The 22,634-nt window shown below is 38.9% G+C and overlaps 1 protein-coding gene across 11 annotated transcripts in view; it reads left to right on the top strand.

The window, feature by feature from the left end:
- LOC121452851 (EGF-like and EMI domain-containing protein 1) overlaps positions 1 to 22,634 on the top strand; it is a 687,333-nt gene that overhangs the window by 537,806 nt on the left and 126,893 nt on the right. For all 11 annotated transcript variants that reach the window (XM_041659186.1, XM_041659185.1, XM_041659189.1 and 8 more), the window contains one exon: positions 20,193 to 20,312. In XM_041659186.1, the coding sequence (XP_041515120.1) occupies positions 20,193 to 20,312 (120 nt within the window). The remainder of the gene's footprint in view (positions 1 to 20,192; positions 20,313 to 22,634) is intronic.

The raw sequence follows: 22,634 nt of genomic DNA, 5'->3' as shown, positions 1-22,634 counted from the left end.
CATTAGTCAAGGTGCTCAGAACATCTTTTCTGGTGGTGCTTCCATTTCAGATAACTCTGACTGGCTGCAAGTTGCCATTAAAAATAAACTCTGTGTATTTAACTGACTGTGTCAGAGTCATCTACCGTGGTCACATGACTGTCCCCATATGACAGTGGGAATGGAGAACAGTAAGTACATGTTTATTTTTTGACACAGATTGATTTCACATGTAAGAGAGTGCAGGAATTGGGAGAGAGAAACTCTATTTTCAGTCTGGGATTTTTGGCCTGACAATCCATAGCCTATTGTGGTAAGCTTAACATGACCCTGTGGTATTGAATATTTACATTTGAAGATTTAATCACAGTAATGAGTGTTACAATAAATACACTTGAATAAATCTTTGTTTCTATACCTGTTAATTTTCTTCAGATACATTCTGGTGGTTAGATTATTGAGCCAGAAGGATATTTGCACAATTTATGGTACCAAATATTTATGCACACTTAAATTATAAGGTAGCCCAGTCTACCAGACAGATATGGGCTGAAGGCTGAAAATAATAGAACAATAAATTTGAATAGTTGATTTCTAGGAAATGATCACACCTTTCTGTGTCTTGTGGTGAGAAATCTCTAATAACCTCCCCCCATTTATTAAATCTCAGAGTTATTAAATACTTTAGTATCTGCTAACAACAGAAATTCAAATTGGCTCAGTGGCTTGAAGGACATGAATAAGACTTTGGAATGAGCACCGTCACCCACTGTGATATTAAGCAATTATTTAAGTTAATTGATTCAGTATTTCTTCACCTATAATTTGAGGATCACGATAGCACTGCGGCATAACTTGTAAGTGGAGGTTAAATAAAATAATGCATATAAAGGTTTAATTGCTAAGAAGTCAAAGAACATTTTTGAAAAAAAAGGTAGCAAACCTCATTCAGTATTAGATCAGAATTATATACAAGGTATATAGGTATATTCAAATCCCCAAGTCCTGTGTCCAGAATCCATATTCAGTAACCACTGTGTTCTTCCCCATACTCTCCTCCATGGTTACCACTGGGACAGCTTTTAGGAATAAATTTCATGCTCTTAATTTTTGCCAACTCCCAGGAACCAAACACACCATTTGCTGTTTTGGTTGTGGTTTTTTTTTGTTTATTTATTCCTTGTTATCTCATGTTGCCTGCCTCTTATCACTAATATCATGAGCTCTCCTTCATCTCAGCATGCCAGTGTCTGCAAGGTCTTTGCAAGGAACCCAGATCTACAGCTCTGTAGGCTGCATGGTGAGGTACAGGAGGAATGCTCCAATACTGTGTTCTGGATATGACATAGATAAGTAAGCACAAGCACACAGAGCAGCCATGTCTATCTACACAAGACATGCGTCCACATATGGCATGGAAGGAAGAGAGCGTGAGCCGGGAAGAAGGGTCTGGGCAACAGTGGTAGGGAAATGAGAGGCATTAAACATGAATTCAGTGTGATTTATCCAAGCATTAAACCACCAAAATTTAAAAGGGAGAAAGAAAAAATAAGCCATAAAAATCAAAATAAAACCAATTAACCGTAGAACAACATGAACAAAACAAAAACCACAAGAAAGTGCAGACTCTTCTTGCCTCAGTAGATCACAGAAGCAGAGCCCGAAGCTATGCGACCCAGCTCTGCAGTTTCTACAGTTGCAAGCTCTTACACGTTGTGTAAGCAGGGATTCTTCATTGTGTTTTCTACGTTAGTTTCCTTGCTTGTGAAACAGAGAATGAAGCTGTTTCCCATCAAAGAATTATGGAGTTAAAATAAGGGATGCACGCAGAACACCTAAGACAGGACCTTGAACATAATGACCACTATAGAAATGTGCATAATATTCTCATTGTTATGTATGAAAATTTCTGAGCCTTGCTAGTTATCTGTTCTTATCTCATGTCCTTGTTCCCTATTACCAGCTGATATGTGGATCTTATATAATAGTGAACAAAGGCGCGTGCAGTTCCCAAAACTATGGTTATACTAGATGGCACCTGGCTGACACTTTTAATACTACCATCAGTTTGCCCTGTAGGCAAGCTTGTAGGGCATTTTCTTGATTAATGTTTGGTGTCTGGGAAGACAAAAGTCACTATGGTCAGTTCCATCCTTGGGCAAGTGGTCTTGGGTGCTATAAGCAAGCAGGCTGAGCAAGCCATGAAGAGCAAGCCAATAGGCAGCATTTTTTCATGGCGTCTGCTTCAGTTCCTGTCCTTAGGTTCTTCCTTGAGCTCATGCCCTGACTTCCCTGATTAAGAGACTAGAAATTCAAACTGAAATAAAGCCTTTAGTCCCTACATTGCTTTTGGTCGTGGTGTTTATCACAGCAGTAAATATACTAAGGTAGCACCCATAAAACACTAGTCCTTTTGGTTGACTGTACTGCTCAGGATCTGACCCAGGTTGCCCTTAACTTTCTTGACAGCGTCTTCCTACAGACACCGAGACCCTATTCTTTCCTCATTTTTTTTTGTTTTCATTAATTTCTTGTATTTTCTTTTTTGCTACTAAGTGTATTCCTTCTTCATCTTGTCTCTGTTACATATTATCAGCATGGTGGAAAATGCACACTGCTTTAGGAATAAGTTCCTTTTCTCTTCTTCAGTACTTTAAAGGCAATAGGAATTCAATAAGTCTGCTGATTTTGACATTTGCTTAATTCTTTCAATTCCCTACATATGGATATAAAAATTCTTCAATTTTAGTCATGCTTACCTACACACATAAACATATTCTGGACTTTCATACCATGAAAGATGTGTTGTATCAAATAAAATGTACAATTTCTATTATTGGTACTAGCTTACTTTGCTTTTGAACATTTTCATACAACTTTATTTGTGCTAATAATGTCACCATTTATATACCACATGTGATAGTAGACACTTTATTACATTATTCTATTCATTCCATTTTATATTATATTTCACTTTACAAACTTATTTCACTATTATTAACAATAATCAGTACAGAAATTCCAAGGTATAGATTACTTATTAACAATATATCTTTACTTAGAATATGTCTAGTTTATTAATTTGTCTTTCTTACTGCACCTATTAATGCTTTACAAAGCAAACACCCGCCAAAGATGCCAGAGAATATGACATTTGACTACTAGGTGTCTTGTCAGGACTGTCTTCTTTCGTGCTGAAAATTGGATCTCTGGCTAGACGATGCTGCAGGGTTTAGATGGTGAATTGCTGCTGCTGGGATGTACACCAGACATGAATGCTAAGTACTATGTCTGCAGTTTGCAACCCAAGAATCACAGCATCCAAAGCTTGACTGTAGGTGTCTCATAGGAAGATGTGACCACTTTCAACCTTCAGTCAAAGTCAAGTCCCATTATACTGCAATGATAACCTTACTGTTGCACAAACCACGACACTGCCTATTGTGGATCTTACTCAGATTCTCAGTGAATGTTTCAGGTGTGAACACCCCGTGAGCCTTGTGCTGGTCCGGATGCAGATCGACTTGTACTACAGTCACTGCGTGGTTCATTAAGCTTGCAATAGTTCCAAAGGTTCCTCTCTGTGAACTGCCCAGCTTTCTTGCATTTTATCTAGGGCTAGATGAAAGCGATCCTCCATGCTGTTAAAGAAGTAAGCCTTCACTCTCTGAGGGACTTGAACTGATAAAGTAGACACATGAAATGAATGTTGGTAATGAGCAAAACTTGAAAGGAAAATCTATAGTTTGGGAGCGGGTTCTCTTAAAATGCATGTACCAAATGATTGTTTGACCTCAGATTTGCTGTGAGGATTTCCTTCTACAGGCTTGGGATAGCCACTTAGTGTTTCTCCCCGGGAGAAAAGGTTCCTTATTATTCCTCTACATGTTGTTCTGTCTTCCATTTTTTTCATGCAAGGGGGAGATTTAAAGCCCACCCCATGCCAGGAACTGGCCTTGGAGACAAGGACTTATTTATACACAAAAAGCTAGAGATTTCTGCCCTCTGAAAGCTCAAGAACTGATGAAAAAACAAGTGTGTGAGGAAAGAGGCAGCACAGTGCTTCACCTCCACTGCTGTTGGGCGGCGGCACAATGGTAAAGCTGTGTGTGGTGTCTTAAAGGGAAGGGAGGGATGAGGGATGAGCATCTACAACAGTCTACAGGTGTTCAGGGAATGTGTTGAGAGGAGAGGACAGCTGCGGTGAGTTTTAAAGGAGGAATTGGAATTAGGCCAAGAAGAGAACTGTAACAATTCTCAGTATCCTACATGTGATAGGATTGTTACGCAGGTAAGAAGTCCATCATTTATCTCAATGTGGTGGTATTATTCCCTATTGTATGTATGCATGTGTGCACTGTTCATACACATGGGTATGAACAATACCCATAGGTACACTTTGGTTTTATGAGTAGACTACCTGGCTATATGTCCTTAAAGATCAGAAAGAGGTTCACATGTGGATGAAATCAAAGGTTCTGATGATGAGATACCCTTGTAAATATGCTGGAGAAGTGGTTCTCAACCTTCCTAATGCTTCAACCTTCTAGTACAGTTCCTCATGTTGTAGTGACCTACAGCCATAAAATTATTTTCATAAATGTAATTTTGCTTCTGTTATGAATTGTAATGTAAATATCTGGGTTTTCAGAAGGTCTTAGGTAACCTCTATGAAGGGGCCCTGTAACCCCCATAGGGATCGCGACCTGCGGGTTGAGAATCACTGCACGGAAACATGTAAGGATGTGCAGAAGTCACCAACATGTTTTTGAAAAAGTATAACACAAGTGTCATTTGACACTGACACAAAAATGCATCAGTTCTTGTCCAAAACATCTGGATCACTCATTCTTTGATTTTCAAAACACTACCAGAGAAACTTGAAGAAAAGAGAAACAGTAGCCTTGAACAAAGGAAAAGAGACTGTGAGAGCCTCAGCCATAAGTGGCACATATGTGCTGCATAACTTCCTCTTCATACATAGGAACCTTTCAAGAAGTGGGCAGAGCATTCAGAGAGCCAGAAATGGTGGAAGACTGCTGAGAAACAATATTTTTCAGACATGACTGAACTGTTGCACATAAGGACACACAGCAGCTAGGATTATTTGCACAAGACCAGTGTAAGCCAATCAAAACTCAAGCATGGCCAGGAGAGGGACTCCTGAAGTCCCACTGCTGCCTAAGGAGCCATTAGCAATCCGTGGCTGCTGGGAGGAGGAACGTTCAGATTTCCTTCGATGCTACACCTCAGAGGCTGCCCATGCTCTAGTACATGATGGCCCTATACGCATAAGCACACTTAGTACTAAAGTGAACTAAGTGAAGAAGGAAAAGTGATGGGAGGCATGGACAGACTAGAATGGAGAGAATGAAAGGTGGATTTGATAAATGCGCAGTACATTCATATATGAAATATGTCTTCAAACAACAACAAAAATGTGAAAATCATGGCAATAAAATTTAAATGTAGATTATTGATTATAATCAAATAATATTTATCTGACAAATGCACATTTGAAGTTTCTAAAGGATATTTTCTAGGACATTCCAGATATATAAAAATGGCCACTACTGTGGGATAAAGTAGGCATAGGTTTTATTCAACACGTGGCTCAAAATTCTATCCCTCTGGCACTACTTGCAATATGCTATGTAGAAAGTACACATGTATGCTATGACAATGTGTGAAAAAAAAGCAAGAGATGAATATTTTATAAAGGTTATTTTTATTTTTATTAAGGCTTCTTCCTCTCCCGCGTCTTATCAAGGAATAATTTAAAAACAGGCTGAGAATACATAGAGGAAAAGATTCTTGCACAGTAATGGCAATAATTTAGCTTATCAAAGTAATATGGAAATTAGTATAAAAATTCCTAAAAAATAACAAAATAGTTGTACTACAGGATTCCCACTTCTGAGTGAATATATGTAGCATGGTTTCTAATTGGTCTTATTAATAAAAACTCAGCATGCAGAGAGGTACTTGCTACACAAGCCCAATTACCTGAGTTTGATCCCTGAACTCAATTGGTTGAAATAAAGAACCAACTTTCAGAAATTGTCCTCTGACCCCCAAATACACGCCATCTCTCATTCCAGACCCCCAAAGGGAAAAAGCTTAAAAAAATGAACTAGAATGTGTTTCCAGTAAGTGACATATTTTGATATAGGTGCTTCTACAGGTTAAGCATTTTTAGATCTTCATATAAATCAGAGAAAATCACGTGTATCATACTCGGCTTATTCACCAGCCTCAGGTTTCTAGGTATGACCATGTTATTGAATATAAGAGGGCTTCTTTTTATAGACTGGTTAATATTCTACTGAGTACGTGTAGATTTCCTCCATACATTTGCTTATATTCATTCATCATGTGATGAAGTTTAAATAGATTCCATATCTCCTCTGCTGTATCACTACCATGACCAAAAGAATCACTACAATGATATCTCTTCAACATTTTTATCTACATTTTCTTGCATATATTTGTGGTGATAATTTGTTTGTGTTATAACAAACAAAGCGTGCCTGAAGACCAGAGTGCAGAGCTAATCACACTAGTTAGCCATAGAGGTCAGGCAGTAGTGGCACACAACTTTAAATCCAACATTAGGGGAAACAGAGGGAGATGGATCTCTGTGAGTTCAAGGCTACCCTGGGCTATACAAAATTGAATCATTCTTTTTTCATATTTAGAATACTTTACTGAACTATGAAAGAATGTTGATTTTATGATGAAACATCAGTAACAACAGGAACATCCAAATCTTGGTTGTAAACAATAATATGATTCACGATATGTTTAGAGTACACTCATGAACTTTGTCCCAACTATGATACTATAGTTAATTCTGAATAATATGTGGACATGGGTAGTTGAGTATTAAGTGTGTGTATTTATGTGTGAATATGCATTTATTAACTATCTATAAATGATTGTCTATATACCTCTGTGTATATAAGCATGTAAAATTGAATCATTCTAAAAGAGAAACAAAGCCAAGAGTTGTGACTCACACCTTTAATCTGAGCACTAGGGAGGTAGAGATGGAAAGTACTATGGCTGGGCAGGGAGAGGAATATAAGGTGGAAGGAGACAGTATTCAGGATTCAGTCTGAGGTTTTGTAGAGACAGGATTGCACATTCAGTCTGAGGATTCAGTAAAGGTAAGAACTAGTGGCTGGCTGCTCTGTTTCTCTGATTTTACTCCCTCATATCTGTGCTTTTATTAATAAGACCAATTAGAAACCATGCTACATATATTCACTCAGAAGTGGGATTCCTGTAGTACAACTATTTTTTTTTTATTTTTAGGAACTTTTATACTACTTTCGATATTATTTTGATAAGCTGAATTCTCGCCATTACCTGCAAGAATCCTTCCCTCTATGTATTCTCAGCAACTCTTGTTCTGTTTTATCCTTTTAAAAAGGTGTAAGGCAGTATCTTCTCCTGTGTATAATTTGCATATCTGTGATAATTAATAATAGTGAACATCTTTCATATGGCCATTGACCATTTGATTGATGTCCATTTATGTCCTATTCCTACTGTTTAGAGGGTTGGGAAGGGGTACCTAGGACTGATTCTTGGGCCTTATGTATCAGGCACATTCTATCAAAAGGCACTTCCTGGTTTTTGGTTTGGTTGTATGTACTTCTGTTGAGTTTTACCAACTCAGGATTTATGTTGACTTGTTGGACCCTAGAGTCCAATTACCGAGGAAGAGTTGCCCCAAGAAAAAACTCTCACACCACAGGTGATGTAAAAGCATGAGGATTTTAATTCTGTCTCAACAGGGTCACTCAGCATTCAATCTAAGGACTCCAAATAGCTGGTACAGGCTACTTTTAAGGCAAAAAGCCATAAAAACAAGGGGGAAGTTTGAGGGTTGTTTTCCAACTATTGCGATTGGCTTATTCAAAGGGCTGTTAACAATAATTGGTCTGAGCCAGGGCTGGATGGCAGCTTCCAGAACAGGTGAGGTAAGAGGAAACATTTGAGAGTTACTTTGACCCGTTCCCAGGGACTGAGCCAAAACATCAGGAACTGAGTCAACATCTTAAGAGTTATCTTGCCCCAATTTCAATAACTGAGTTCTATCTGGAGAACATTCACAAAGACTCAGGGAGATGGAAAGTTTCCAACATTTCAGTGCATGTGTGGGTAATTGTTAGATTCCTGGTTCCCAGGGGAGGGGGGAAGCACTAAGGCTGAGAGGCCTCAGAGTTATTTTAGAGTTCTACAAACTGTTAATTCCCTATCAAGTATACGGTTTGAAATTTTTTTCTCCCATTTCAAGGGATGTCTCCTCACTTCAATGATCATTTTCTTGGCTGATCAGAAAATTTTAACTTAATGAAACCCCATTTATCTGTTTGCTTTTGTTGCCTGTGCTTTGGGGAATGTACCTAAGTGACCATTTTTCAGACCAATGTCAATTAGCTCTCTCTATGTTTTCTTCCATTTGTTTTACAGTTTTAGTCTAATGTCCAAATCTTTGGTCTATTGAGTTAATTTTTATACATGAGATAATTTTATACATGAGATTTTATTCTTTTGACTGTATACAGAGAATTACCTCAGCATCATTTTGTTAAAAGAATTATCTTCTCCCCTGGTGTGTTTCTGAAGGTTTTGTCAAAGATTGATGGTATAGTCTCTTTCTGAGCTCCATAGTGTGTTTCAATGATTTATATCATCTTCTTTTATCCATGTTGTTTTGTTATAGCATTATAGAGTCTTTCAAATTCAGGAACACTGTAACTTTGTGATTTTTGTTGTTGTTTTTAATTTTTATTCTTAATATTGCTTTGGTTTTCAATGATTTTTTTAAAAGATTTATTTATTATGTATACAACATTCTGCCTCAATGTATGCCCGCATGCCAGAGGAGGGTGTCAGATCTCAGTACAGATGGTTGTGAGCCACCATGTGGTTGCTGGGAATTGAACTCAGGACCTCTGGAAGAGCAGCCAGTGCTCTTAACCTCTGAGCCATCTCTCCAGCCCAAGGTTTTCAATGATTTTGTCATTAATTTTTAGTTGCAGAAGTTTGTCAATGAAGAAATTGCATTGAGATTTCACTGCCTATATTAAATCTATTGGTTGGCTTAAGAAGTGTGGACATTTTGAGAAGATTGTTCTCTCAATGCACATAGTAAAGAATAGTATGCATCCTCTTTGGTGCAGCTTATTAAAAGTGTTTTGATGCTCTTTAATGCAGTATTATCCTCTGAGCCAAACTGTCACCATCTTTAGGATCTGTTGGGCCTGATTGCAAAAGATTATCACCGCTGGGCCTGCTGATCATTGGCTTTTCTTCAAAGGAAGAGTGTATGGGAAGGTCATGAGACCCTTATCTGAGTATCCATCCACTCCTCCCAACCAGTTGTATATAACACTGTCCTAATTACATGTGGTCCTGAGGGAGAGACTAGAGGATAAATGTGGCAAAGATGAGGGGAAGTGTTCCATCTATGCAGATGGCAAAAGCCATCATCCCTGCTGGGTACAGACCTCGCAGTGTGGCTATTATGAGGTCACCCATGCTACTGCCCATAACGTCTCTCTTCACCACTTGTTCTGGAACTCACCATAGACTAGAACTCATCAGTTTTCCTAAGTGATCACTGTGGACTTGAACTTCAGACCCTGGGGTGGGGGCAGGCACAGATATTGTTTGCAACTCTCTTAAGGAAGGGATTTCATTGTTGCTTTCTTAGTCTTCTAAGCGTTTTTAGTATATAATAATAGCACTTGTGTATATTGATTATGTATACTGAAACAGTACAGGATTGATTCATCAGTTCTAATAAAATGTGGGAGGGTGGCAATATTTGGGTTCTTCCTGTATGATAGACTGTGTGACCATATTTGGGGTTTTTTGACTCCTTATTTCATTGTATTCTTCTTCAGTATCTCATTCTGTGGGTTAGTTTTTGTTTTGTGCTACGCCACTCCTCCTGCTGCATGCCCATCACAAGTTTTTTCCTCTGGGGTCGCTGCAAGGCCTGAATTAACATAGTGATTCTGAGCAGACTGCACTGACTTCAGCGACAGGCACTTTCTTTTCACCTTCCCTTCCCCTCTATGTCACTGTGTCTTAGTTTAACACTTTCTTCTTAGAGATAGATGGCTCTTTCTTCTGCTTAATTGAGTTTGCAATTGAAGTTCTTGATATTTTTGTTTCTTTTCTTGATTCACTAATTGTGTTCTTTAACTTCAAATTCTTTCTCTGGTTCTTTCTTGTGGTTAGCGTCTCTGTTGAACTTGCATTTTATCCACATGTTAGTCTCCTGTTTCATGTAGTTATCTTTCTCTTGTTAGTCTCTGAACTTTTAAAAGAAGATTATTTCAATTTTTTTTGTCAGACACATAACAGATCTCCATTACTTTAGGATCATTTGTAGGTGATTCATTATGTAATTTCTGGTGGCATCATACTTTGCAGTTATTCATGAACTTATGGCCATGTTTTATGTCTTTGTGGTAAAAGAAACAAATGCCTGTTCCAAATTTGCATTTGACAAGAAACTCTCTTCACAAGTCTGTCAAGAGGTCCTGGAAAAGCTGCCTTGGGGTCTATTAGTGAGAATGTTGGGGTCCTCAGGCAGTCTGGCCTGATGCTTAGGTCAGGTCTGGCCCCTGAGTCCACAGAATAGGCTTAGGGTATGGGTTCACCAACATGGTCTATTTTGACATTTGGATAGGGCTGGCAATGATAGTACATTATTGGACCTGAAGCCAGGTGTGGAGAAACTGGCTTGGCATCCCAGTCAAAGTGAGCTCACCTGGTAACTTACAGCCACAAAAAGCAGCCTAGCACTCGGTCCAAACTTTATCTTGGATCCATAGCGTATGTCTTAGCAACTGAGACTGTAGAGACTAGTCTGAACTGAGGTCTCCCAAATCTAAAGCGATAGTAAGCCTGAACTATGATTTGAGTTGCTCTGAACCTCAAGTCTGCTGTACCCCATGAACTTAGGAATATGCCTGAAGCCTACGTTTACGATGCTATAGTGGGTATGGAACTAGCTAACTTGGGTCAGTGAAATCTAGGTCCTTGAGAGGCAAAGACTGAAGCCACAGTGCCCACTCTAGCCTTGGGGCCAGTCTGTAGCCTTTATCTCAGGGTGCTAGTAGGAACAAGGGAGGGACTGACTTGGTGCCGAGTTACCAGGACAACCCTGGTGTCAGGGTCTGCTGCGTCATTGAGGCTTCAATTCACTCTCCTACCTCCATGTAGAGGACATCGCTCTCCATACCATGCTGCTGTTGCTTGTGGAAAGAGTAACACAGGAAACATAAAACTCTCTTTCCCCACCATCAATGTACCTCTTCTTATTTCTGTCCCACCGTGGAAGCTCTCAGCTAGATTTCATATCTCTTTTGAGGATATTTTCATATGCAGGGAGTTTATAAGACTGATATTTTCATGAGACAAGTATGCGAAAATCCTTCTGACATTGCCAATGTTTTAAAATTGCATGGTTTCCTTCTTGTATTTCTTAAAACATTACTATAGGATTTAACTTGTATTGGAAATACATGAAATTAAATACATCTTTTTCACTAAAACATTTTCTAAAGTTGTGACAAATAATCTCATCATTTAAAAATAAATATTCCAAACAAGGTTTGAGCTGTTCAAGATAAATTATAGTAATATTAATTATTTTAAATGACAGTTAAACTAATGTTTTTTTGTGAATCCTTGATAATACATTTATCCAGTTTATCTTCTTTTTTGCAATCTCAAAATAATGTTGGGTGTGAAAAAGAAGCAGCAATTCCTTTTGAATATTCAGTGTACTAACTGTGCATTAACCTGAAAGATAACCAAGAAATTCATAAATAAAAAGTCAACAAAAGAGAAAAAAATCATTACCTCAGGATTATGATTTTGAAGTAAGCCATTTTATTTTTAAGTCACATAAATACCTTAATATATAATAAAGCAACCATTTTATTATATATTAAAGAAGCTGAGAACAAAACCTCCTCCCACACCTCCACTTAGAATTCTGTAGTCTCCTAAGCAATGAACACTAAGCTCCCTAAATGGATATCATAAGTGAGGGTGCCTTGGATTAGCTGCAGGATTCCTTTGCCCCATTGAACCCTGCTTTGGTTTATATGTGTTTGGGTTTATTTCCCAAAGACTATGTTCTGGATTTTGGCCTTTACTGTGGTGAGAATATGAAGAGGTGAAGCTATTAAGAAATGCAGCATAATCAGAAATAGTAAAATCATTGCCAGTATTGCCTGGAGGTGAGTGGGAGTTGAATGATATTGTTCTCAAGAAAGCAGGGAGGATGAAGGGAGAGGAGAGGTAGATGTAGAAACAGAAAGATAGAGAGACAGAGATCTTCTAAAGAAAACTAGATCGATACATCAGCCTTTCTGGTATCCTTTCTTGCCATGTGACCTCTTCTGACATTGTGGTGCCATGCCCCATAAACCTTTCCCCCTGCATTGTGACTGAGTCGACACAACCAATAAGTCTCACACTTTGAGACTCCAAAACTATAAGACTCAAAAAATAGAACTCTTCTCTTATGTTACACCAGATTTTATATATGCTGATACAACAACAGAGAACAGGCTCAGAGTCTAACTTGCTTAATTTGTCCAACCTCATTACCAAAAGATTTCTACCACAAATTTCCCATTTATATCATATTTCCCCTGATATGCTCTGAAGCCATATCCTGTTTGTTTCTTTTATAATAGGGAGAGTGGTCTGTGGTCATTTTCGCTAAAATATACATTGCATGAAGAAGAGGAGCAGGTTCTATTATTCACTGTTACATATCCTAAGTCAGATACATTAAATCTATTGAGCAGAAGTAAAAGCAATATTTGCCTTTCTTCTAGCAACAGATGAACTGGTACATACAGCCAAAAAGAAATTATGGCTTCATTCTTGTTCATTAAAACTAGTATGTTATAGCTTCTTTATGGATTTGAGATAGAAACACATATTGAGTTGCTATAAGTCAAATCCCTGACTTTAACTAATTATACTCTTTTTAAAACTATAGAATATGTCCTGATATTGATCCAAGAAAGTTACAAATAGGATAGGATAAGAAGCAAAGTATAGTGTCAAGCATCATTTCCCAGATTTGCTCTCTGAAAGCTTCAGCTGCAGAGTCTGAAAGTGGCTGAGATATTAAGAGCTTGTTCCCCAGCACCTACATAAAAACACCAATGATAGCCTTTGCTGGAGAGGTTGTGGAGAAAGGGGTACACTCATCCATTGCTGGTGGGAATGCAAACTTGTGAAACCACTTTGGAAAGCAGTGTGGCGGTCTCTCAGGAAATTCGGGATCAACCTACCTCTGGACCCAGCAATACCACTCTTGGGAATATACCCAAGAGAGGCCTTATCATACAACAAAAGTATATGCTCTACTATGTTCATAGCAGCATTGTTTGTAATAGCCAGAACCTGAAAACAACCTAGATACCCTTCAATGGAAGAATGGATGAAGAAAGTATGGAATGTATACATATTAGAGTACTACTCAGCAATAAAAAACAAGGACTTCTTGAATTTTGCAGGCAAATGGATGGAAATCGAAAACACTATTCTGAGTGAGGTAAGCCAGACCCAAAAAGAGGAACATGGGATGTACTCACTCATATTTGGTTTCTAGCCATAAATAAAGGACATTGAGCCTATAATTAGTGATCCTAGAGAAGCTAAATAAGAAGGAGAACCCAAAGAAAAACATATAGGCATCCTCCTGAATATTAACCTTCATCAAGCGATGAAAGAAGACAGAGACAGATACCCACTTTGGAGCACCGGACAGAAATCTCAAGGTCCAAATCAGGAGCAGAAGGAGAGAGAGTACAAGAAGGAACTCAGGACTGCGAGGGGTGCACCCACACATTGAGACAATGGGGATGTTCTATCGAGAACAAACTACAGTCTTGTCAATAGCCTGGGTTTTTTGTGGGTTACCATGGGACCCCTTTGGCCAACAACTCAATTGGATATAACCCAATCCCAGTACTGGAAGCTTTGTTTTCAAGAGATGTCCCATTGGGATTCTGTTTCCACCATTATTTAGCAGTTTCATTTAGACTGTCTTCACATATTTATATATTTTTGGAAGTTTCAAATAACCCAGTTTAAAAATGGGATATAGATCTAAGCAGAGAATTCTCAATAGACGAAGCTCAAATGGCTAAGAAACACTTAAAGAAATATTCAACATCCTTACTAATCAGAGAAATGAAATTCAAACCATGTTGAGATTTCATCTTGCACCTGTCAGAATGACTAAAATAAGCAAAACAAGTGACAGCTCATGCTGGTATCAGTGTGGAGTAAGGGGAACACTCTTCCATTGTTGGTGGGAGTGAAAACTCGTGCAACCACTATGAATATCAATGTGACTGTTCCATCAGAAAGACTGGAACCTATATATCTCAAGATCTTTCTATAGCATCTACCAAGAGGATGTTTCATCCTACAAGAGAGATCCTGTTCAACCATGTTCACTGCTGCTTTATTCATAATAGTCAGAAGCTGGAAAAAGCTAAATGTTCCTTATAAGAATAGCAGACAAAGAAAATGAGGTATAAATGCAATGGAGTATTACTCAGGCAGGGAAAAAGAAAGCATGGAATTTGCAGGTAAATGGATGGTTATAGAAAAAAATTCATTCTTAGTGAGGTATCCCAGAGCCTGTAAAACAAATATGGTATGCCTTACTTATATGTGGATATTAGCTATTATGTAATTGATAAGCAAGCTACAATCTATAGAACCACAGAGGGTAGGGAAAGAGTAAGGTACTAGAGGAGACAGATAGAGCCATTAGGAAAGGGAAACAGAAGAGATAATAAGCTGGAATGGGAAAATCAAGTCAGGAGGAGCATGGGGTTGTGTGAGGAAATATGTGCAGAGACAGTTAATATTAATGGAGATTTGAGGGTTAGTATGAAATACTGTGGTACAGCAGTCTTGTACCCTGTAAAGATTTGTCACTTTCATTGGTTTAATAAAATCTGGTTGGCCAGTAACCAAGCAGGAAGTATAAGCAAGGTGACCAGAGTAAAAGAATTCTGGGAAGAGGAAAGGCTTAGTCTGCAGTCGTCACCCAGATGCAGAGGAAGCATTCAACCACCTTTTTAGTCCATGTAAATGGCATTAGTCTGCATGTGATCATCTGTCTGTCCTCTTTTGTTCAACATAATGTTTTATTGATTCATTTGCTTTTACACCTATCAATACTTCATTCCATGCTATTTACAAAGGAGCATTTATTAAGTTATAATCAGCCTACAGCAGTATTATTGGATCATATTCTACCAATACAGTTAACCTTTTAAACACTGCAATGGTGTCTTCTAGAGCTAACCATTTTGAAAATTGTATTATGCCGGATGGTGGTGGTGCATGCCTTTAATCCCAGGACTCAGGAGGCAGAGGCAGGTGAATCTCTGTGAGTTTAAGGCCAGCCTGATCTACAGAGTGAGTTCCTGGACAACTAGGGTTGCACAGAGAAACTCTGTCTTAACTCTCTCCCCAAAAAAAGATGATGAAGAAGAAGAATAAAGAAAAAGAAAATTCTATCACATGTATTTCTTTGATGTGTGGGTGTGGGTGCACACATGGTGTTTGTGTATGGGTGCACAAGTCACCACATGTATGGAGAAGTCAGAGGATGACTTATAAGAAGAAGTTGGTTCTCTCAACCCAGCACGTGGGGCTCATCCTCCGAATGGAACTCAGGTCATCAGGCTTGCCAGTAAGTACTTTCACGCTCTAAGCCACCTCTCCAGCTTATAGAATAAGCAACCGCAAGTTCCTACTCCATATATGATGAGTAGGAGCATTGTCGCTTGGTAAACTTTGGAAGAGCCAATACGGATGTGAAATGGCATTTCAGCATCTGCAATAATTTGGACTATTGTTCTGTGATTTTTATGTCTGTATTATCATATGGCTGGATGTCAGCTCGATCCTAGAGATGAGTGGCATCACACTTCAACATTTTTTTCTGCCTTGGTTTCTATATCATTTGTTCAAACGTTTGAGATGGTTTACTAACAATTTCTTTAAAAAATCAAATTGATAACATATCTAGAAGTTGAAATGGAGTTCAAAAGCTTCCCATGACTTTCTAAATCAGTTTAGGTAAATTTTACTGGATTGTTCTGTTGACAGGTTTTGGCTGGAATTCTACACATTTGTCAGGTACATGTGTATAAACTGTTGTGTTCTCTTGTTTGTGGTCCTGCTTTAATTTTAACCACCTTAACTAGAGTACTAACAGTGCAATTCATCTTTGGAAAAAAAAATACTTCATTGTGTGTCTTCGGTGTTTCATCATCAGAGTTATTTTTCTATTTATTTTGGGTTGACTTTATTTAATTTTTGAAAATTCTAAATGTTAGTGTTGACATATGATTTACATACTTAAAACTTTTAGATTCTTTAAATACTGTTTCAGTTTTCTCCTGTTCATTTCAATGATGTTTTAAATTATTTAAAAATATTTAAACTAGACATCAAAAAACCCAAATAATCCAATTTTAAAAACTGAATACATGCCTAAACAGAAAATCCTCAAAAGAATCATGTTAAATGGCAGAGAAACATTTAAAGAAATGTTCAACATCCTTAGCCATCAGGGAAATGCAAATCAAAACAACTCCGAGATTCCATCTTACACCTGTCAGAATGACTAAGATCAAAAATATAAGTGACAGCTCATGCTGACAGGGAAGTGGAACAAGGCAACATTCCTCCTTTGCTGGTGGGAGTCCAGATTTATACAATCACTTTAAAAATCAATATGGTGGCTTCTCAGAAAATTGGGAATCAATCTACTTTAAGACCCAGCTATACTACTCTTTGGCATATATGCAAAGGATGCTCAATCATACCACAAAGACACTTGCTCAGTTATGTTCATGGCAGCTTTATTTGTAATAGCTAGAATCTGGAAACAACCCAGATGTCACTAGGCAGAAGAATGAATAAAGAAAATGTTCATTTACATAATGGAGTATTACTTAAAGGTTAAAAACAATGACATCAAGAAATTTAAAGGCAAATGGATGGAACTACAAAAAAAAAAAAAAACCATCCTGAGTGAGGTAACCCAGACCCAGAAAGACAAACAGTATATACTCACTTATAAGTGGATATTAGCTCTGAAGTAAAGCATAATTATGCTATAATCCACAGACTCAGAGAGGCTAGGTAACAAGAGGAACCCAAGGGGGGCAGTGATACATAGCTCTCTCTGGGAAGGGGAAATGGAAGAGATCTCTGGGATAGGAACTTGAGGGTTGGGTGTGACAGCTGGAGGGGGGAGAGTATTGAAAGAGAAGCATAGAAAGGAGATAGGCTTTGGGGGATCAGATTGAAACCTGATGCAATGGAAACTCCCACAAATTTACAAGCATAAACCCAGATAAGACTCCAAGAGGGATAGCCTGAACTGGCCATCTCTTGTGATCAGATTAGTGACTACATCAATTGTCATCAGAGAGTTTTCATATAGTAACTGATGGAAACAGATGCAAATACCCACAGTCAAACATGAGGCTATGCTTGGTGAATCCTGTTGAAGAGAGGGAAGAAGGATTGTAGGAGCCAGAGGAGACAAGAACACCACAGAAGCAACTGATCTGGCTCATCAAAACTCACAGAGTCTGAACCAACAGCCATGGAACTTGCATGGGACCAACCTAGGCCCTCTATACATATGTAACAGTGTGTAGCTTGGTCTACTCGTGGGACTCCTAACAGTGAGAGCAGGGACTTTCTCTAACACTTAGGCTGGCTCTTGAGAACCTATTCCTCATACTGTGTTGCCTTGCCCAGCCTTAATACAAGGGGATCTGCTTAGTCTTATGGCCACTTGATAAGCAGGCCTCTGTGGGAGAACTGCTCCTTTCTGAACAGAAGCAGAGAAGTAGATTGAAAGGGTTGGAGGGAAGGTATGGAGAGGGGATGGGAGGAGAGAAAGGAGGGAAAACTGAGGTAGAGATTTAAAATTAAAAAAATAAATTTAATTAAAAAGTGTGCATCTCTCTCTCTCTCTGTCTCTCTCTCTCTCTCTCTCTCTCTCTCTCTCTCTGTGTGTGTGTGTGTGTGTGTGTGTGTGTGTGTGTGTGTGTGTGTGTGTTTGCCTTGCACTGGGGGGATGGTACAGTGGGAAAGTACTTGCTGACCAGACATGAGGACCTGAGTTTGAATGCCCAACACCCATGCAAATAATACTGGCAGGGGAACAGAAAAATAGGAAAAAAAATCCCCTTTAGTCATTTTATATCCATCAATGTTTTAATTTGACCCAGGTCATGGTCTATCATTTTCAGTACCCTGTGTGCACTGAGAAAGAATACATAGAGTGCAGACCCTGCTGGAGGACTTAGAAACGTCAGTCAATTGATGCAGTGTTAGTTGACTTTCATCTCCCAAATTTTTAATGTCTTGTCATCTTGTCTCAGTTTATTAGTTTATGGTGCTGGGAACAAATGCTGGATGTTTAGGAAACTTTGAGTATATACTAACAGACAATCTGTGACTGAATGGCGCCATAAACCCCTTCTGTGACTTTGTCTTATTAATTGCAATCACAGGAATATCCAAGTCTCTAACTATTTGGTTCAGTCCCTTTGTATAACCTGGGTAAAACTGCATCCATTTTTTGAAAAGATAACCTGGTAATCTCATAGAAAGAGACAATCTGAACATCCCTGTGTCTAATGAAGAAAGTGAATTAATGTTCATAGTTCTTCAAAACAGAAACCATCAAAGCAAATTCCACCAAGCTTTTAAAGAACTTAGACCAAAGCTCTAGTGTTTGTCAGATGGTATAAGCATATGCAGAACCATGGGACACATTCCATGATGCTGGCATTACTCTGTCCTAAAGACAAAAAAAAAAAAAAAAAAAAAAAAAAAAAAGATATTAGGAAAAAAAAAAGAAGAAGAAGAAGAAGACTAATTGTCCAAGGTTTCTGTTCTGCCCGGTCCTGCAGCCATTCAGTCCCAAAGAAATACACAGAGGTCTATATTAATTATAAACTGTTTGGTCTAATAGCTCAGGTTTCTTATTAACTCTTAGAACTTATAATAGCCCACAATTCTTGTCTGTGTTAGCCACGTGGCTTGGTACCATTTTTGGCAAGACAGTCACATCTTGCTTGATCTGTGTCTGGGTTCCTCTGTGTCGACTGCAAACTGACTCTCTTCCCAAAATTCTCCTGTTCTCATTTCCCCTTCTCTGCTTTCTGCCTGGTTGCTCGTTCCGCCTATACTTTCTGCCTGGTTACTGGCCAATCAGCATTTATTTAAAATACAAGTGACAGGGAACAGACCATTGTCCCACGGGAGAAGACTATAGAATAAATGAACATTTCTCAAATTTAAAACTCCTAACAAATACAAGAAAACCTCACTTAACAGTTTATAACAATAATTATAGTCTGGGACCAATAATTGGTCTGAGACAACCAAAGACACTCAGAAATTTCAAATGTAATTACTAGCAAGTGTGGTGGAACATGGTTGTGACCCTGAACAACCAGAATGTCATAACATTCTGAAGCCAGAGCTGGGGAGATCAGGCTGGGTTCGTGGCCACCCTGGGTTACATACAAAGACCCTGTCCTTAAGAGCCAGGAATCCCACCTTTGTTTCTCCACATGCCTTTTCCTGACACCCTGACAATTGACCCAGTATCAGGGGGAATCTAGGGAAGGAGCTGATGCAATGAGAACATGACAGTCCAAAGGTGGACAACTGTAGCTAGAGAAACAGACCGGAGTCATGCTGCAGAACTGTGGTTGGTTGCCTTGTGGATCAGAGGGAAGGGGATCAGAACTTGGAAACAGGGATATTAGTTAAGACATGTTACAGAACTGTGGTTGGTTCCCTTGTATAGCAGAGGGCAGGGGATCAGAACTTGGAAACAGGGACGTTAGGTTAAGTCCCTTTTGATCTTGATCTCTTTATCTTGCCCAGAAACAGGTCTCAGATGCAAAAGCAGAAATGTGTTTGTTGAATGAGTTCCATTCGAAAGCTGGAAACACCATTCTGGAATCTAAACATCTTTAAATGGGAAACCCATGACTCTAATATCTTTGTGACTTTTCTTTATCCAGCCATCCACTATGCACATCTTTCTAAACTGAGTGAATTATGATCACTGACTGCTTCGTTGCTTTCAGAGACAGACCCCTGTGCAGGAAGGAATGAATGTGCTCACCTATGCCAAAGTGAGAACGGTGTGGCCAGGTGTGCCTGCCATGCTGGGTACCAGCTGTCTGCAGACAAAAAGGCCTGTGAAGGTAGGAAGCTGAAACTGATATCTTAATTGGGTAATTGTTTGAAATTCTGTTGCAGTCATATTGAACAGTTGGAGTAGGTAGGAGAAAAGGTGTTTTTATTTATGCTAAAAATGAACACTTTAATTCTTTACTTGATCACTATGAAAGTATTTTAGACTGCTACAAAAAAACATAGTGAAATTCTTCCTTATTTTAAAAAATGACTTAGTGTGCTTTCAGAGGTAATGTTTTTTGTTTTGTTTTGTTTTCTGTTTCTTTTTTTAAAGAAAAATCGAGAATTAATATTTCAAACCCCTCAGTTAACCACATAGGGAGTTTTTGATTATAGGCTACAGAGGTGGAGGTAACCTTTGAAAAGCAAGTGTGTGCAAATGAAGCTCTCAGAACTTAGGAATAATTAAAACGAGAGGAGAAAGAAACGCCATAAACACAAGGTTACACAGTTCTGTTTCCAGAAATAGCAAAGCAGCCACACTTCAGTTCGGAGATGAAAGGGCTAAATTATTTCATGACTGGCACCAATGGAGAATGAAAGAAGCCCTGTGGGACAGTCTTTGCTTTAATAACTTCTGAGAAACCACAGAATTCTTCATTTTTATCATGGCATCTCCATGAAATGAGAAAATTTATTTGGATTAATTATGAAAACAGCAAAATATTTCTTGGTTTACAGGACTGAGAAACATTTTGAGAAATTGAATACAAACTAGACATAAAAATCATTGTGAGATTGGGATGGGGGGATGAAGGCTGGTGAAATGGCTCAGCTTTTACAGGTTTGGGCCTAGATAAAGTGAGATGCCCCTCTGTATGCTACGAATATGTTTTATTGCCATTGGTTAATAAGGAAGCTGCTTTGGCCTATGGTAGGGCAGACTATAAATAGGTGGGAAATCCAGGCAGAGAGAATGGGAGAAAAAGGTGGAGTGGGGAGATGCTAGGAGCAGCCAGAGGAGTAAGATGCCAGAACATTACTGGTAAACCACAGGTCAAGTGGCAATACACAGATTATTAGAAATGGATTAATTTACATGTAGGAACTAGTCGGTAAGAAGCCTGGGACATCAGTCAAGCAATTATAATTAATATTAAGCCTCCTCGAATGATTATTTTATGAGCGACTGTGGGGACTGGCAGGTGGGAGAGAAACAAACCCAGTGGGACTGGGCAGGACAGAGAAAGTCTCCAGCGACATCTAGCAACCTGAGTTCAAGTCCCAGGTCCCATATGGTGGAAGAAGAGAGCCAACTGCTGCTGGCTGGCCTCTGACCACTCTCATGTACCTTGACATCGGTCCCCGTTCACATACGCACACATGCACAGAAAATAAGTGAAGTGAAATACAAAGAAAACAGCTTTACGAATTTTAAGCATATTATTTTGGCAAAGATATACTACTTTGGTTTCCATGTCTTTTTTAATTACTGCTTTACTATTTTAAATATGTATGGTGCTTTGCCTATGTTTGTGTACCATGTGCATGCAGTACGCACAGAGGCCAGAACAGGGCAGCATATTCCCTGGAACTGGAGTGACCGAATGAAGATGTGAGCTGCCAGATGGGTGCTGGGAATTGAACCTGGACCCTCTAGAAGAGCAGGCAGTGCTCTTAACTGCTCAGCCGTGGGCCCAATCCTTGCTTTTCATTTCTCAGCACTAACCTAGCTTGGCAACTGACAGAAGGGATGGTAGAGGATCTTAAGTATTGTCTATTGAACACCAACAAACAAGATAAATAGAAAAACAGATAACTTTCATTTTTCAGACTCCTATTTTAATGTCAGATGCAGTAATCCTAGAAATCTCTCCCCAACACCACTGCATATTTGAGGGCTCCACCAGTACATGAGAATGTGAATGGCAGCCAAATATGAGGGGAAAAGATGTACTAATCAGAAAAGATGTGACAGGACCTCTTCAGGTAAAAGGAAGAGGTTACCTGGACCCCCAAACTGAAGTCGTGTTGAATCAAAGTGGCCATCTCTTTCAGGAGAATACCAGAATCATATGGCATGTCGTATCATAGTCATAACAGTTACAAAGATGTATATGGACCAAGTCTGGGTTGCTATGAGAAAGGCCCCACATCTGAGTTGCCCATCACTGCACCTCTCCTTTTAAAGCAGGAAGCTGCAACAGGTCATATTTGGGAACATATGTCTATATACAAATACATTTATGCATGCAATAAAAACTGAAGAAGAAAGAACCCATAAATTTGAAGAAGAGTGGAAAAGGGAATATGGGGGGCTTTGGAGGGTGGGAAGAGTGGGGGAAAATGTTGTAATTAACATACAATCTCAAAAGTAAAGAAAAAGCCAG

The sequence above is a fragment of the Microtus oregoni genome, unplaced genomic scaffold (assembly GCF_018167655.1).
Source record: "Microtus oregoni isolate MIOR12 unplaced genomic scaffold, Mior012 000010F_ref0000083, whole genome shotgun sequence".
NCBI classification, from domain to species: domain Eukaryota; kingdom Metazoa; phylum Chordata; class Mammalia; order Rodentia; family Cricetidae; genus Microtus; species Microtus oregoni.
The sequence above is the reverse complement of the archived record's forward strand: the minus strand, read 5'-3'. Positions and strand labels throughout refer to the sequence as shown.